The following is a 15,402-nucleotide window of genomic DNA, read 5'->3' as shown; positions in this document are numbered from 1 at the left end:
TTGTCATGTTGGAACGACAAATCGTTCATATCGTTTAGTGTGTAAGCACAATTGCGCGCTTTGTAAGTCACATGCAAGATCTTTTGGTTGACTGTGCTGCTATGTTCTTACAAATAAAATGACGTAGTCAACAATATATCCTGTCACAGTGAGAACATTCATTTTTATTTATTGTCTCTGTAATTAAAAAAAACAAAAAAACAATTTCATTAAGACTCCCAACCCTACTGCATCAAGATCCTGTAGGTCTGGTGTTTTAAAAGTTGATCCAAAACCAGAAAGCTAATGCCAAACTCGCCTATACCCATCAAGAAAGAGAGAGACATTCAACATTGCCTAGTGAAAGAGTCTTTTGGTGGTCTGTGCTGTCCTGTCTACATCCCAATAATAGGACAACTCATGTGATGGCTGTATGTAACCATGGAAGGACAGTTCTTATTTGTGCACGTCCTTTGATGTTCATTTATCAATACTCACTAATGCCAGGGTATCAATTTCAGAGATCTCCTAATAGTCTAATCTTTCTCTCACAGATTTCTGTTCATTCTTGTTTGTGCAGTCATGTCCAGATTCTAACCCATTGTGCTGTAGTATATCCATGTTATATCTTGATCTTTAATGAAGCCATATCCTGATTTCATTTATTACTCCTCTTAGTGTAGTTATTTTCAGAGCGCATTGTGCTGTCTTGAGTACAAATGAATTTCCTTTTACCTTGTGCTGGATTATGTTCTGTGCATACTGGTGAAAGCTTTGGTAGTGAGTTGATATAAAGCTCTCAAACATCTGGTTTGAAGAATGGAGACTTCATACTTGAGTTGTGTTTGAGATGCTGGAGGGAAATTTCAGTTGCTGATTATTTATTAGACAAGCTTCAGAGGTACAGTATACTGGCAGTTCTTGCTAGACTGAGGCAAAGAGGTTCTCCAATTCGACTTTAGAATCCAGGAGCAATATACACATGAATCCATACAGCAAACAGAGTATCCATTTCAGTCATTTTGTATGTCTCAGGAGGAGTCTTGGGCATTACATTCAGAGTATTAAAACAATTGTGAGTCTTTGCAAATTCAAAAGTCATTTGAAAAGCCAGAGTTTTTGTGAGCAATATTCTTGAATTTTAGGGATGTTTTCATCCTACATACGTTTGTTATACATATATACGCAGTTTTTGGTGGTAAATATGAGTCAGTTATCTATCCCCCACAAACAAATATTAAACCCCTTCCCATAGTCTTCAATTCCATTTGTTAGTGCAATTAGCATATGTAAATATTTTAGTGCCTATCTGCCATAGATAATATTTAAAAAATATTTCCAAATATAGATATTAATACAATTAAGTATGTGGCTATATAAGATATAAGATATTGGGGCTCAGTGTTAAAAAGGAACATTCTTCCTTACGTCAAACGTGTAGTCTGACCTCCATCATCAATGAGATTCCCATTTATTACCTGGAATCAAAGTATAGTTACGGCAGTAATAATAAAAAGTGGCTACACTGCAGGGCCCCAAATGGACACCAATGGCAGTGCTGTCTTTAAGAACAGTCCCTCTTTGGACTGAGGTGGACTAATGGCAGTGATGTTGCCTACACCAAGGAGGCAGGCATTTTATGGGCTGAACCACCATTCTTAACAATGAAGCCTACCAATTTCTCTTAAGGTGCCCATACACTAGTGCGATTTTGCCCGATTTCATCCAATTCCGACGTTTTGGGCCGATAAATCGGATGAAAACTGGCAAATCTCATGTGCTTTACCTCCGATCAGAATTAACGGCCCCGTATGCATCGTATCGGAGCCCCTAGATCGGAAGTACTGCATTATAGATATATTGTACCGGCAGCCTTGGCTGGGGTCGCATACGATACATCATATGCAAAGGGACTGCATACGATGTATCATATGCAATCCTGCCGCTGGAAAGCTGCCGGGTGGTTCAACGGTGACCGAATGTGACTTCTACCATCCGAGAAGTCGCATAAGTGTATGGCCAGCTTAATGCTTGTTTTACTGATGATAGACCTTGCTTCTAAAACATTGGCTCGTCCCACAAAATGGCAGCCTCCACTTTGTGCAAGCTATTGGTACAATTTAAGGAGACTGATCCCATTTTAAGTATAAAGTGTTTTAATGTCAGTAACTTCTTTTAGTGTGTCAGTACTTGTCAATGGCAAAGTGTACTAACGGCAGTGATTTGTTCTGTGGGGTCACTTCTTCCTGGTTATAAATTCCTGCAGCTTTTAAGACTGATCAGTTCAATAAGACTCCTGCCAAGAGAAGCCATTTATATTGTAGTCTATCACTGTCCTGAGGAAGAGACCGTGTTATTTTAGTTTTGGAAGACAGGGAGAGTGTTCCCATAAATATCTGTGGTAGTTTCCCTGCTTCAACTTCTCCTTTTTATCACACTCCAAAAGGTCATCTTGTTTGTGTTATTAGCAAGGCTTAGAGGTGTCATGGGAATGATACAGAATATTGAAAAATGACAAGAGAGTGTCACAGCTGATGTATAAACAGCTATCCACATCCAGATCTGGAAAACACAAAGAAAAGCAGTTTATAGAAAGCAAATATATATTGGGATTTATGATTCCGTTGCTAAGAGTGATGTACTGTAATACATAACCATCATTATTGACTCCAGGGGTGCAATATTAGGCTCAGTAGTGTAAGGGCAGTATAAGGCAGTTGTATTTAGAACACTGCAACTTTCTGACCAGGAATCCTCAGTGTTGTAAAATGTTGATATGCTCAGTCTGGGTAACATGAGAGACAATGGGTGGCATTGCCCTGCTCCCCTATCACATGATGACAGTACTTCCACAGCCAAAGAGATGCATATGGTATTCTGGCAGAGGAATCTGTATAGTGTAACAGGGAAGGTGACTCAGTGCTTCATTACATTCTGCATTATCTAAGCCAACATTTGATGTTCTGAAACTGCCTTCTACCACTGCCTTTATCAGTCTAGTCTGACGTATCAGCTGACTGGTTGCTGTATGTTATAGAACATTGTTGCAGTAATGTCATCTACTGCAGCTATATATTGTGACTAGTCTGTTCTCGGCTATCCCTAGATCAGTGATTTTCAACCTTTTTTAACTCACGGCACACCAAGTAATATTTTAAAATTGGCAAGGCACACCATCAGTTTCCCATGGAAAAAACGCACACACATTGGCCCTCACAGTAAAAAATAATCCACACATACATTGGCCTACACAGAAAAAACAATCACATTGGTCCCCACATAAATCATGTTGCTCCCTACATAAATACTATTGCTCTCCACAAAAATCAATCACATTGTTCGCCACATAAATCCTATTGCTCCCCACATAAATCCTTTTGCTCCCCACAGGAGAAATAAAATAACAAATATTATCTCCTTCCTGTCAGCTGTCAGCTCCTCCCTGTCTCTCAGTGGCAGGGGTTGTTCATAGTGGAGTGCTGCGAATATTGAGCAGCGGATGGTCGGGCAGGTGTGGATGTGGGTGGACAGGGAAAGTTGTGGACGCGGGCAGGAACTGGAAGATGTGTATGCAGGCGGGTGAGCTGGCTGGGTGGTGAGACAATGCGGTCGTGAGCTATGATGTCACACCGCCGCGTCTTCAATGCATCAGTCACACCCAGGGCATGACTGATCCTCTAAGAAGAGTCTGGGCCACAGTTTGCTCTGAAGGTGCAGGCAGTGACTCTGACTCCGCGGCACACCTTGCAACTGGTCGCGGCACACTAGTGTGCCACGGCACACTAGTTGAAAAAGCCTGCCTTAGATACTATGTAGCTGGCACTCACCAGATAGTGTTTTCAACCAACCACAAGACTGGATCCCTCCCAATCAGGCAGCAATATGGTAGCATCACCTAAAGTCAAAATGTACTGTAAGTAGAAACTAAAAGTGAGATCGCCTAAGTAGTCTCTTGTTTGGATACAATATCTTTATATTTATAGGTTACATCAAGTAGTGTTTCAGAGGGTGACAAAACAGTAGACAGATTGGGTGGGATATAATGGACTCAGATATTGCAGGACATGTGGGATGCGGCCTCCCGCACATCTGGTGATCTCAGGCTGCATTGCACCCCACCCATAAGTACATTTTTACCAATAATCATTATTTGTATTTTGTTTTGTCCAGTGAGCGGTGAACAGTTGTTTGAGTGATATAAAACAGGTGTGGATGCCTGTGCTGAGTGAGGTGTCACTAGTTTCCTATCACTGGCTAGTCTCAGAGTGATGCTGATGAGACTGGGAACGGGAGGTAGCTTGCTGGAAGGTAGATGGGATGATCAAGAACAAACAATTGTAATCCTCTGGTTTGTACCTTCCTCTCCGGATATTCCTTGCCAAAAGTAAAAAAAAGAAAAGGCAATTATTTCCACATAATTATAAAGACAAATAATGACATGTACCAAAGATTCCATTATGTATTCATTAAAAGGATTAGTAAAATTGACAGTCTGTCACTTACTTGAAACCCCATCCAGTCCCCCCTAGTACAATGGCAGCAATGAGTACAGCCCCTGCAATGGACCCAATGATGATATTTGTGCCACTTGGACCTGGAATAATGATGCAGTTGTTTACAAGTGTGGACATACAGGAAAACCAGCTCAATGTACCTTCTTCTCTACCCTAGGGAGATGATTACTGTACAAGCTTAAGTGTTCTTTCTGCTTTCTCCCGTATCTACCAGAGACATTGCTTTCTAAATCTACAGGATATAAAGACCAATTTCCCATCTAGTATGAACATTGGATGGAGTTTTCTCACACCACTATTGCCCATAACATCAATGAGTTCCCAGGACACAGAGCTGAGTGTTACATTTAATTATGAGCTGTAGGTAGAAACGCCTGGTTATATAGGTAGTACCTATCAGAAACGTGATCTTCCTAAAACATAACATTCAGCTATCCTGATCAAAATAGTGATCACCTTAACACACATACGGGATGTCTTTATATGATGAGTAATTACCTTTGTATTTTTCCACAACCCCAGTAGATTTAGGGACGGGAAGTGGATCATATACACTGCAGTCCTTGCCGGTCCAGTCTGAGTGACAAATGCATTTTCCCTCATTACTACAAACCTGGAAGCAGATAAAGGGCCCGAAGTACAGTTACTGTTGAGTCTGGTTTTTTTTTTTCTTAACTTCATTAAGTCAAGAAACATATTTTTAAAAAGTGTATTCAAATATTTTTGTGAAAATAATATGTTTGGGGGGTCTAGCACCCCAATATCCATATGTCCCCAGGGTACCATTATCATCAACCTTACGAATACCCATATATTCCTATGTGGTGTTAGATCTCTGTTTTATAGGCTTTAACCCCCACCTCCCCAATGGTAACAGATCCCTCTGTGGCAATAAACTTCCTGTTTCGATACAAAAACCCACCTCCTCACAACTGCCCATCAATCCCGTTTCCTTTCACCCTCCATCTCATGCAGGGTGCAGTGGAGTGGTTCCCGGGGGACAGATTGTTACTCCTCCAGTTGATCTTTCCACTCAGAGTGCAGAGATCGTCAATAGTGCTTTGCATTGACGTTACAGTCTGATGCATGAGCTCCAGATGCCGTTTGGAGCATTCTTGGGCACAAAATTGGCAGTAATTTCGGAGGCAGGCATTTTCAGACTGATGCATCATTGTTAGGGGAGGGATCAGCAGCAGGAAAATATAACTAATTTACATTTCTGAGGGATGTAGGAGGACAGCATGGGTGCATAATACTGTGTCAGTGAGAGCCAATTTGACATTGGTTGCATGCCATGCAACCATGCCAGTTAAGTGGTTAAAAGTGGATCCATTACCTATACATAGTAGAGGCAGCTATTTTGTTCCAATGAATAAATATTCTGCCTATCAGTTTATCAGTAACATCACATAGACCCCTATTTACTACCCACTCGCACCTCCCCTTGCCCCTCCGCTTACACTTACCTGCCCAGTGATCACTGAGCTCTCTCCTCTGGTCAGCTAGTTGCCAGGCTCCTGGTCTGTGACCAATGTCAGCTGCTTTATGCTGTAAACTGAGATGCCAGTTTACAGCACAGCTGACTGGGGTCACAGAGCAGAAACCCGGCGACCAGCTGACCGGAGGAGAGAGATCACCGATCACGGGACCCCTGTGTGAACGTGTTTTTGTTTTTTTACAGCAATCAGCTTGTAGTCTATTTAGACCATAAAGCTGATCACAGGGGCTGGCTCCCAGCTCTGCTCACAGCAGGATTCAGGGAACTGGGAGGGGAGAACCCTGCTTAATGCAATCTCCAGATAGTGTTGTTATTAAGGGTACAGCCTGTGGGGTAATTGGGGTTCAAACCGCTGTAATATGGCTTAAAACCGATGTTCGGTGTCCTGGGCAGTGCCAGGGATTTAGGCGTGAAAGGGGTATTATGGTTGCAAAATTTTGCACATGACACACAAACAAAAGACCTATAATACAGTCCTTTCATCATTCAGGGATAACTCATTCATCCTTTTACAGAACCTACCCCATGGTCTGAGCACACCCCTCCGCTCCCACTGCCGGGGCAGGAGCTGAAGTTGAAAGCAGTTGCGGAGAGACACTTTCGATCTAGGCACATCATGTTGGGTCCACACGGAGTACCATCCTCCACATACCCCAAACAAGAGCCATCTGGTAGTATCACCTGCCCTCCTCTAGAACAGAAGAAAAACAAATCATGGTGTCAATTCTTGGGGATGGAAAATGCCATCATCTTGAGGGGTACCAGGATTATGATTCACAGGTGGTGTAAATATGATTTTGATCAATTTGGGAATGAAAGGTTTATATTCATTGTTTAAGAAGTGTTTGGGTGTAGAAGTAATACTTATATTAATAGGGAAATTTTTACGGCCCTATCTCAACATCCTCAAATCAGTGTCCAGCTGAAAAAATACCTGATGACTTTGATCCACCTTTCTCTTTCCAGAGGTGTCGTCAGCTAAATCAATTTATTGCACTCAATTACACCACAACTCAGGACTCTATGGTGGTCATTCCGAGTTGTTCGCTCGCTAGCTGCTTTTAGCAGCATTGCAGACGCTAGGCCGCCGCCCTCTTGGAGTGTATCTTAGCTTAGCAGAATAGCGAATGAAAGATTAGCAGAACTGCTACTAAATATTTTCATGCAGTTTCTGAGTAGCTCTAAACCTACTCCTAGATTGCGATCACCTCAGTCCGTTTAGTTTCTGGTTTGACGTCACAAACGCGCCCTGCGTTCGGCCAGCCACTCCCCCGTTTCTCCAGACACTACTGCGTTTTTCCCTGACACGCCTGTGTTATTTAGCACACTCCCGGAAAACGCTCAGTTACCACCCATAAACGCCCCTTTCCTGTCAACCACTCACCGATCAGCAGTGTGACTGAAAAGCGTCGCACGAACACCAACAAATCTATTAAGTTTTGTGTTAAATAACTTAGCGCATGCGCATTTAGCAACAAATCGCAGCATAGCGAAAATCGGCAACGAGCGAACAACTCGGAATGACCACCTATATTGCAGACTTTTTAACTGTTTTTTTTTTTTGTTTTTTTTTAAATATAGTCTTTTATAAAACCTAAAGCCAATAGATGCTATTTCAATCTGCATAAAGAAGTGGACTTGTCTTGCCTATTGTCATACCTGCAATCAATGTATCTGTTGTGGTGATAGAAACTCATACTAGTGATATCACTGCTCAGTTCTCCAATCCTTGGTATTCCAGAGATGTTGGTGCATAGGAGGTAGCCACAGAGCACATCCCTATATGATGAGGGAATGAAAAGAGGTCATCACAAAAACAGTGTAGAGAACCCCTCCTGAAGATCTGTAGTGCAAACAGTCAAGTTGGCCATACAAGGAAAGACTATCGTTCAGAGCAAACAAGAATCATCTGATTGCTCCCACATGTTCAGTAGGACCTATCAGAGGCAGACATCAGACATGTTTCTGTCTAGGGGAAAGTTGGCCACTTCCCCGTGCAGCTGAATGATCTGTCACAGAAGCAGACAGACACTCTGCGTACTTCTGTTCTTGGCGCTGTGAGACTCTGACACGCGTGACATGCCTTCCCTGATCAGTCCAAGATGGCTAATGTGATGCAGCTCTGTCTGGAGCTCACACCCTTTTTGCAAGCCTGGTTCCCCTGGCCTGTGACTGTCTAAAATCATGATGGTAGGACCCCCCGTTGCCGGGACCCCTTGTATGGTTCCAACAGCACAGGATTGGCAATGCCCAGTGCTAGTTACCCTAATATTAGGGGAAACACCATGCAATTGTCCTTGATTTTGTGGTAACCAGCACTGGAAGTAGGTAGACAGTGTTGGCTGGTATTAGGAAAAAAAGTTGGTTCATAAGTCTAGCCAAATCGGTGTGCCCATTTTAGATGAGCAGACAAGTTAGACAGTTGAATAAAAGTTGGTCATTGTATGGCCACCTGAAAGTAGAGCTTAATAGCTCTATCCATTTGTACAAAGCCCTATTTAATAGGAAGTGTAGTACTTCAACAGTTAGAAAACCGTACAGAGCCTATTCTTGTCTTACAGTATAACAGGTGTTAACCTTCTGAAAATAGCAAATCGTGGTCACATATTCTCCCTACAGGTGAATACCAATATCCATGTCCACTTACGGTTTACTGCACTGAATCCAGTTATCTCCATCTTTCCCACAATTGCCCTTCTCTGTCCCCTCAATATTTAGTTTTTCATAGCAGAACCTGTCAGATGCACCTGGAATAAGACAGAAACAGTTCCTGTACTACAGTTGTTGAGAGAGTTTCAACATTTAAGAATAAGCGATGATCCTATAAAGTTGAAATTGTTTTGGATTATTCATAATGCGGTTTATCTTGTGCATTCTGCTTAGAATGGATGAAAATGCTAAAACGTGGCTGTTCGCTTATTTAAGCCATCTATGGTGTAGCCAAATTGGACAGAACTGAATGCAGGCTGATGACATATGATAACTACATACAAATAAATTCTGGGATGCAATCACATCGTAAGGGTCGTGCATGCACATTATGGCTGGTGCGCGTGCGCAGACCCTATGGACGCGGCCGCGGCATTATAAAGCAAAACCAGCCTTATAACTAAATGCCCCTTTAAATATAAGAACAACTTGCCAAAACTCACCAGTTCCTTAAACGCGAAGCCTATTACATAACCCTCATAGTGGTGACGTTCTAAAAAAGCTATATGGGGTTTGCTGCAAATCTGAATTAAAATGAATATGCTGTCCATAACTCATTAGGATACTTTGAGTAAAATGCAATTTATTCACATTAAGGGTAGCATATCACAGGGTTCAGAAATGCAAACTGGTTTTATTCTTATTGTACCAGTGATTCTTATGTGTTTGCTAAATAAATACTACATACTGTACGAGTATGTTTGAACATATTACACATACTTATTTACTAATCATGTTGATCACAGTGTTGTGGACACAATGATACTGTACTTGAAGACACCTTAGTTTTATTTTTAATGACATAAATACACTAGTATTATGGATGCGTCATTCATCAGGTCGTAGCTATTTTGCTCAGTGTTGCATAATTGTTATATTTCCTACCCCCCCCACCCCCCCAAACACACACACCCCTTATCTCTGCCCCCCTTTTCTGTCTCCCTTTCCCTCTTTCTGTTTCTCTGTACCCCTATCTTAGCCTATCTCTGGCTCTCCCTATTCCCTCTCCTCCTGGGAGCATATTTCACATGGTGATCCCATTCGATATGGAGTGGGGGGCTGGGAGCTGTGTTTTTCCTTTTGTAAGGAGAGGATGAAGTAAGAGAGTGACTCAGGGGTAGATGTATTATAGTGACATGGATCGTGCGGATATAGCACTTCCTGCTTCGTCTCTAAAGACCCGTACACACTGGCCGATATATCGGCCATTCTCTTGAACGGCCGATATATCGCGGGTCCATCGGCCAGTGTGTACGACCGATACGTCTGTGAACTCCGTCTTTCACAGACATATCGCGTCGGCCCCGCAGCACAGCCAACGGCCAATATATCTACCGATATATTGGCACGTCGCTGTGTGTGTACGGGCGGTCGGCCGACCGCCCGTACACATGCTGCGGCGGCCGGCAGTGATTGACAGCTGAACTGGGTGGGCGTGTGTACACGCCTGCCCAGTTCATGACGTCAGTCCCCGACGGATCGGACAGTGTGTATGCTCAACACACTGCCCGATCCGTCCATAGACATATCTGCCGATCAATTGATCGGCAGATATATCTTCCAGTGTGTACCCACCTTAAGGCTAAGCAGGAAGCAGTAGCAACGAGTATAAACATCTTGTTTGCCGATGTGGGGGAGAGAAAACACCCCCCCTCCTCCGGTGACTGCAGCCAGACCCTCCCACAGCACATTAGGCTAGTGCTGATGTACTGTGCCGCTGTTCCGGGCCGGCTCACTGGGCATGCTCGAGATCTTGCTACTATTACAAGATCTCCTGTGCAGCCTGGAACCGGAGCTGTCCCTGCTGTGGTGAATGGGCAACAACACCTGCCGAAATCGTTAGCTGCAGGTGTCGGGATGGTCAGTGTCACTGTCTACTCATACACTGCCCAGCATATCGGTGCACTGTCTTGTAGATTTGCTGGTAATTACTGCTGTCTTACATGGGAGAGAAGCGGTATCAGTGCTCATAACGTGTGCTTCTCCCCCAATCGCCTGGTCTTACATCTACCCAACTGTCCTGATTAGTTTCCCCTCTGACTCCACTGCTTTCCTATGGGATCACGCAGCCATCTAGCTTGGTGGGAGAGTGAGTGAGTTGAGATGGCAGGGCAACTGAGGAGTATATGAATGGGACAGCATATAGCAGGAGATATGAGGGTGGGGGGCACACTTCATGCCATTCCTGGCAGCCACTAAGAGCTCTGAGGGGAGCATGGGAGAACACAACTGCTAGACAGACATTTTTGCTGTCTATATTACAGATAAGAACACACATAACATTTTTGACCCAACCAAGTAGCCACCTTTTGCAGATATCGGGATGGAGTGTCGGAAAGAGCAGTAGTGAGTGTCGGAAGGGGGGCTGGGTAGTGGTGGTGGGGTGGAGCGGGTAGGTTTTGTTTCAAAGTTATAAACTGAGCCTACAGTAGAGTGATGTGAGTAATGCAGCTAGCTACAAAGTAATACTCACTGCGTCCCCACACAGCATTGCACTGGCGATCTCTGGTCTTACACCGGCCCCCATAACACCGACCCTGTCAAGTAAAGATATATAAAGATTGAAAAGAGACAGTGATATTTTTTACTTTTCCACACTATGAAGATTAAAGAAACATTCTGCAGAAAGACCAGCAGGAGAAAAGGCCCAGCTAGGTGAAATTGTAGAAAAGATATACTGACTATCCTCTGAACTGTAACTCCAGCATAGGAGGATCATAATAAGAAACAATACAGTGTTTGCCCAAACATCATGCTTTTTCTTTTACTTGGTGAAAAAAACCCAACACATTATTCATAATACAGAGGTACCTAAGGGATGTGACACAAAAACACCCTAGTTATGCTGCATTTCAATCCAGAAGTACTAAACTTCAAGGCAAGTTTTTTCCCTCCGTCAGGGGAGGGGGCGCTGAGGGTGCACATGCCCCGGGCGTTGGATTTGAGGGGGCACCGAGGACCTCTGGCTGATGGGAGAGTCCTGTATGTATGGACATTGGCTGGGAAAGAGTGTCCTCCGGCTAATCTGCTAATTAGCAGGGGAGCACTGCATCCTCCTCACCCCAGCTTGATGCCCATGTGTAGCTTAGTCTGACACTCTGCTCCCTCAGCCTGTGTCAGTATGGAGTGAGCAGGACTGGCAGGGGGAAACAAGCAGGAGAGCAGTAGTAAGAGGATGATTGTAGGGGTTTGTGAGCATTCCACTACTGGCCGGGAGATAGATCAGTGCAGCACTAAGCACTGAGAGCATCTGGAACAGGGAGCAGAGACACTTGTCACACTCCATGCCGCTGAGCATGGAAGGGGAGCAGCAGCAAGAGCAGAATGGCTTCCAGCCCAGCACAGGGGTGCACAGTAATGGCAGCCCCTGGGGGATGGCTCTGCATGTCCAGAAGTAATCCCTGGACAAGACCGGCTGGCAGCAAGCTGAGCATACCCCCTGCATCTCCATTGCCTCCGCCTATATTCCTCTATCCAGGTGCAAGAAGGAACAGGCAGCATGAGAGATCTGCCCCCCTGCAGTGCGCCTGTGGCAGTGGTGCACCACTGAGTCCCGCACAAAATTCCTGCACCTCTCCCTCCTCCTTCTTGTCCTCATCCTCCTCCAGGATGCCGATGATGAATTACACAGGGTCAGGCAGCGGGGGCACCAGCAGTGCAGACAGAGAAAAGGGAGTTAAAATAATGCTTCATTATAATGCTTGAGATTACAATGGTGAACCACTTTCTCCATATATTTCTGTGTGTTTTTTTTATATGCATCTCTATTATATACGTTACAGCAAATGTTGCTTTGTATTAAAATGTATTTTTGACATATGGTGGTATATTGTTTTATCTCTCTATGGCAGCCCTGACTAGGGACAGCACATACACACTCTATGCACCATTTTTCTGAAGTCTCTCTTTTGGAAACATAAGATCCCCCAATATAAACCCTTTAACACAGTGAAAAATGCTCTGCACCCAATATTCCCACTTGATTGACTATTACAGTCCTATTATTCTGAAGCAAGTCCTGATATTTTTTAACTTAAAATAGCGATTTTGCTAAACTTTTCACCAGCTCAGGGGCTGTGAGAGAGAAGCTACTTTAAATCCTATTGAAAGTTAACGCGGATTCACTTGTGCGGCTAATTGGATAGAAAACATTTGCGCCTGCCCACATTAACTTGCAAAAGTTAATTAGCACTAACAAACTGAATACGCCCCTTTATGTCCTGTCAGTTTGTTTCCGTCCTATCTGCGAGTGTCATTTATAGCAGTCTTTCTCCACGCCCTGTCCGTATATCTGTCTCCCAAACCTATCCTGTTAGTCAGCTTCCTAGTCCTATCTGTAAGTCTATACTTTCTGGCAGCATTGATTGTCTCCCAGGCCTGTCAGTCTGTCTGTCCTGTTAGTAAATAAACTGTGCTTGTAAAATTTGTAAGTATCAAATACCTCACAAGCACTATGTAAGCAGGAAAGCATAAAATAACAGCATTTTACTTGTAGTACAATCAGTAGCACCGACCACACTGTGGATGCAGCAAGAGCTCTCGTCACGATGGTAAGTGTATCTTGCTCCATATATATACTGCAGTACTGGATATTCCTGACACACACATTGTGAGGCGGATGCAACTAAAAGGCAACTGTTCTTGCTAGTAACTAAATAAAAGTGTCTGCATTAGGCTTATTGTTTCTTTTGCTTTATTCCTAAATACAGCATTTAGAAACGCCTGTGTAGAAATCCTATGATTAGAACTGTGCATTTATATTAGCATATTTCTCTGTTATAACATAGTTAATAGTACTATTTGGAAGAACCGTTTAATGAAGTATTCGGTAACACAAATATTGTCACTCTGTGTGGTGAGGCATTCGATAACACTTCCTGTGAGCAATGGGGGTAATTCTGAGTTGATCGCAGCAGGATTTTTGTTAACAGTTGGGCAAAACCATCTGCACTGCAGGTGAGGCAGATATAACATGTGCAGAGAGAGTTAGATTTGGGTGGGTTATTTTGTTTCTGTGCAGGATAAAAACTGGCTGCTTTATTTTAACACTGCAATTTAGATTGCAGATTGAACACACCACACCCAACTCTAACTCTCTGTGCACATGTTATATCTGTCCCCCTGCAGTGCACATGGTTTTGCCCAACTGCTAACAAAAATTCTGCTGCGATCAACTCAGAATTACCCCCAATGTCCAGAACAAACCATGAAGGGATCAATTAGCCTGTTTGGGATATAGGCAGTCAGATCCATCACCTGTGTAGAAACACGGTCATAATTAGTCCCACTGTCACCTGTTCATTGTCGCAGAAGTATCCATCCTGCTTGTGTACATTTGAGGGGCACTGTGTAAACAAAATGAGACAGATTATCTTTATGTACAACCTTCTTTGTGTACAGACAAAATAAATAAATATATATATATATATATATATATATATATATATATATAGTGAGAGAGAGATAGAAAAATTATTCCATAATATTACAGAGAGCTAATCGTACACACACAGGCATCTGTATGAGCTCTCACTTTACATAGTCATTGCTGCTTAGGGAAAAGGCTGATCCAATTGCTTTTTATATCCTATTAGCTGGGACGACATCACAAAGTTTTCAAGTTCACTAAACTATTCATTTTCCCGCTCTTTTAAATTTATAGGGCGGGATGTAATGAAGTCCAAGTTTGGTGGCCGTGCGGGATGCTGGCCAAACTCAGACTATTTTTTTTTTAAAGGGGCAATCATTTACAAGGCATGGTTTAGCTTTGTAAATTATTACCCCTTTAAAAAAATGTCAGAGTTCTGCTGCCATCCTCCACGGCCACCGAACTCGGACTTCATTACATCCCGCCCATGGAATCAATTTCTATTGCTATGAATTGCAAAATAGGCTATTTATGCCAATATAAAATGTGTATTACAGGCTTATCTGGTGTTTGTTTAATAAACTCTGTAACAAAATCTGCTTTTTCCCCAATAACTGTGCTTTGATACTGTATTTAGGAAAGGTCCAAGCAGGCACATTAGCAGATGACTCTGCTAACCCTCCTCCGCACTGCACTGGCACAGCACTATAGTATCTCCTTAACAGGAGGAATCTGATGTAGAGTGCCTGAATTTCCTTAGTCTCCGGTGTTGGCTGGATCCTCCTGGTTATGGTGAGACCCGAGTAGTGCTGCTGGTGACCAACTCCCCTGTATGAGAGTGCTGGGACACTGATAAATACAGTGCAATGTTGGTGTTCTAGGTGGGAAAGTCCCACCAAAGAAACAGAAAACATATGTTTTACAGGCAGACAGGATGCCGGCTGTCAGCTTACGGACAGCCGCAACCTGTCTCTCGGAATCCTGGCAGTGAGTCCCCTCGTGGGCTCGCTGCGCTCACCATGCTTCGGGCTTGGTGGCTTGCTTCACTCGCCACAGGTTATATTCCCACTCGGCTAGAGTTAGATTTGGGTGGGGTGTGTTCAAACTGAAATCTAAATTGCAGTGTAAAAATAAAGCAGCCAGTATTTACCCTGCACAGAAACAAAATAACCCACCCAAATCTAACTCTCTCTGCACATATTATATCTGCCACACCTGCGGTACAACATGGTTTTGCCCATTAGAGAACAATTTTGCTGCTGTGATCAGGTCTGAATTAGGCCCTAAATTGTAAACCACTGATCAAGTTTAAAATGTAATTTCTAATATTGAGA

At 43.3% G+C, this 15,402-nt stretch overlaps 1 protein-coding gene across 1 annotated transcript in view; it reads right to left on the bottom strand.

Annotated features, from left to right (window-relative positions):
- Positions 1–138: 138 nt before the first annotated feature.
- ADAM11 (ADAM metallopeptidase domain 11) overlaps positions 139–15,402 on the bottom strand; it is a 110,059-nt gene continuing 94,795 nt past the window's right edge. The window contains exons 18-26 of the mRNA XM_063963178.1: positions 13,995–14,045; positions 11,174–11,237; positions 8,639–8,738; positions 7,651–7,770; positions 6,514–6,682; positions 4,992–5,106; positions 4,483–4,573; positions 3,807–4,353; positions 139–2,541 (exon numbers count right to left, since the gene is read on the bottom strand). Coding sequence (XP_063819248.1) covers positions 4,227–4,353; positions 4,483–4,573; positions 4,992–5,106; positions 6,514–6,682; positions 7,651–7,770; positions 8,639–8,738; positions 11,174–11,237; positions 13,995–14,045 — 837 coding nt within the window. The 3' untranslated portion in view covers positions 139–2,541; positions 3,807–4,226. The remainder of the gene's footprint in view (positions 2,542–3,806; positions 4,354–4,482; positions 4,574–4,991; positions 5,107–6,513; positions 6,683–7,650; positions 7,771–8,638; positions 8,739–11,173; positions 11,238–13,994; positions 14,046–15,402) is intronic.

This window comes from Pseudophryne corroboree, chromosome 3, assembly GCF_028390025.1.
Source record: "Pseudophryne corroboree isolate aPseCor3 chromosome 3, aPseCor3.hap2, whole genome shotgun sequence".
Lineage (NCBI taxonomy): Eukaryota > Metazoa > Chordata > Amphibia > Anura > Myobatrachidae > Pseudophryne > Pseudophryne corroboree.
The sequence above is the reverse complement of the archived record's forward strand: the minus strand, read 5'-3'. Positions and strand labels throughout refer to the sequence as shown.